The sequence below is a fragment of the Monopterus albus genome, unplaced genomic scaffold (genome assembly GCF_001952655.1).
Source record: "Monopterus albus unplaced genomic scaffold, M_albus_1.0 scaffold4.1, whole genome shotgun sequence".
Lineage (NCBI taxonomy): Eukaryota > Metazoa > Chordata > Actinopteri > Synbranchiformes > Synbranchidae > Monopterus > Monopterus albus.
Window position 1 is genome coordinate 547,122 of NW_018127884.1, and position 2,874 is coordinate 549,995.

Here is a 2,874-nt window from a genome sequence, read left to right on the forward strand (position 1 = left end):
CTGTTCTTTATCAGTTGCCATGTGTCACTGGAGAGCCATTCCTTGGTTGTCCATTTTCTTTTGCCCAGCACTTCTTGGCATGTGTCTGTCAATGTGTCTCTTAGGAAGCTCCAGTGTTCTTCCAGGGGTGTTTCTTCGGTTACCAAGTCCAAGGCTTTAAATCTGTTCCTCAGAGAGGCTGAAAAGGTGTCTCTGTAGGCTTTCTCCTTCAGCCAATGGATGTTAAACTTGATGTGAGGTCGATTGGCTATGTCTCTGAAAGCTCGTAGCTTGACTTTGATGGTTCCCATCACCAAGTGGTGCTCTGAGGCTACATCTGCCCCTCGTTGGGATCTTGTGTCTTGTAGGCTTCGTCTCCATTTCCTAGAGATAGTGATGTAGTCTATCTGGTTTTTGGTGTTGCTGTCTGGTGAGATCTAGGTTTCTTTGTGGATGTCTTTATGCTGGAATACACTGCCACCAATGACTAGGTCATTAAAAGCGCAAAAGTCTGTGAAAAGCTCGCCATTTTCATTCATTTCTCCAAGGGCCTGGGTTCCCATAATCAATTCTTTTCCAAGGTTGTCTTTTCCTATCTTGGCATTCAGGTCACCCATCAGTATCTTGATGTCTCTCTTGGGTAACTCGTTGACCACTGTATGGAGAGAATTGTAGAAATTTTCCTTTGCTTCCACATCAGCATCGTTAGTAGGCGAGTAGCATTGGATGAATGTAACGTTTCTTCCCTTGGAGTTGAACGTTGCTGTCATGATTCTAGGAGAGCCGGGCTGCCATTCCATAAGGGTTCTGGCTGCTACTGGGGACATCATGATGGCAACTCCTTCTGTGTGGTCATGATTCTCGTCTGCATGTCCCGAGTAGAGGATTTTCTCTCCACTGGCAAGTGATGTCATGCCAGACCCATTCCATCTGCTCTCACAGATTCCTAGTACTTGAATGTTATATCTTTTCATCTCACTTGCCACTTGAGCTGCTTTTCCAGTTTCGTACATGGTTCATACGTTCCAAGTTCTGATCTTTGTTGTTGCTTTCGTCGTTAGGAGATTCGTCAGCTGGTTGGCTTCCGTGCGGCTTTCACCAATCTGCGTCATCTGTCCTCCTGTAGAGGCATCTCCCAGATTAAAGCACTGGTTGGATTCTTCTGTTGTTTTGGTTTCTGTAGCGTGTGAGGTTTTTCAACTAACTACAACAGTCAAATCCTGCTTTTATATCAGTGCACAAGTGATAGGCTGATAATATAATATACTGTGTAGTATAACTTTTTTTTTTTTTGCATTGAGGAGCCTACTAATACTTTAAGTACATTTTGTGTTATTTACTTCCTTTTACTTAACATTATTAATGCAGGACTTTTCTTAACAGAGTATGCATCTTTTTACAGTGTGATATTAGTACTTTTACTTAAGTAAAGGATGTGAATACTTCCTCTGCTACTGGTGATAACATGCAAACTAACATGCTTTAGTTATATGACATGTTATAGTTGTATACATTTGTTTATCATCTTTATAACTCTGTTTATTCTTTAGGGTCAGTCTACTGTTGCAGTCCAGCCTAATCAACTGGCACAGTTACTTGCAATAAAATAGACATTTTTTCATTTTTCTGAGGGTCATTCTAGCTGATAATAATAGTGATTGTGTAATACCATGAAACCGTGATATTTCCTTAGACAGTTATCATACTGTGAAACTCTCATACTATTGCAACCCTAGTCGAGACTCTTGACAGTTTTATGTTACACTGGGGTCTTAACTAATGTATGTTTTTCCCACTCTTCTCCTCATTAGTCATCTTATTTTGTTTCCCTGCATTGTGTAGTTTATTTTCACAGTTACAAATGGTCTAGACAGTTCATATAATGTTAGCATTATCTTTTGCCTTTTTAAATGTAGCCATTACTTGTCCTGTCTGCTGTATTGTTGCACTGTGCAGTACTGGACGGCCTTGGCACAATGCCAGAGAGGATGTGGATTGGCCTTCACCAGTTAGACACATCTCAGGGCTGGCAGTGGTCAGATGGCTCCCCTCTCTCCATCCTGCGCTGGGAACAAGGCAAGGCTTTTATAATTTTTACTTTTGTCTTTGCTCTGTATTACTTTTAATCTTTGCTCCATTTCTGAGAGTATCTGTGTAAGTAGTGAGGAGTGTCATTATTTTTTGTATGTAGTTCCATGCTAAATTTATGGTCATGCCATTTCAGTTGATGACCGTAACAATTGTGAGACATGTAAACACACGTAAATTTAGAGTTGTTATAATGCATGGTGGTAAACAAAACAAAAAAAAACTGGTGTCAATGCGCCACAGTCCTGATTTAAAACTTAAGTTTGCAACAAATTTACTGCAGTAATCCAGTTTCAGTTGCCTGAAACGTCTGCCTCTCCCAGCACACCAAAACCTGTATCCTGTTGCTGTTGTTGCTGCCCTCCTATAAAGTGAGACTTGGTGTCATTGAGAGAAACACTGAGGCCAGTGTTTTTACAGAATCTCACTGTGCCTGGTTATTGGACACAGTGGGATTGTTGGTATTGCTGAATAACTCATTAATAGTAGTGAATGGAAGGCTTTATAAAGCCTTCTAGCCACTGTTAACGTGTTTGTTTTTTCTTCTCAATGGGAAGTTGGTGTTATTACTTTACAATATGAACATTATGGATACTGGAGCCATCTAGCCTTCTATGGATATGAGTTCCTTGTGGTTGCTATAATTCACAGCATTGCAGTGCTGCTACTAGCTGATTTAACCAGCACTGCAACATAAAACATTTTTATGAAACCTCTCTGTGTTGATAAACTGAGCCTAAATGGATACCTAGAGGTAAGTGCCAATCCTCTGCTCTGCTTTCACAGTCAGTATGTGATTTGGTATTT

At 40.6% G+C, this 2,874-nt stretch overlaps 1 protein-coding gene across 1 annotated transcript in view; it reads left to right on the top strand.

Moving 5' to 3' along the window:
• The window catches only part of ly75 (lymphocyte antigen 75), a 32,917-nt gene that overhangs the window by 7,785 nt on the left and 22,258 nt on the right, over positions 1-2,874 (top strand). The window contains 2 exon segments of the mRNA XM_020605463.1: positions 1,936-2,060; positions 2,668-2,691. Of these exon segments, the coding sequence (XP_020461119.1) occupies positions 1,936-2,060; positions 2,668-2,691 (149 nt within the window).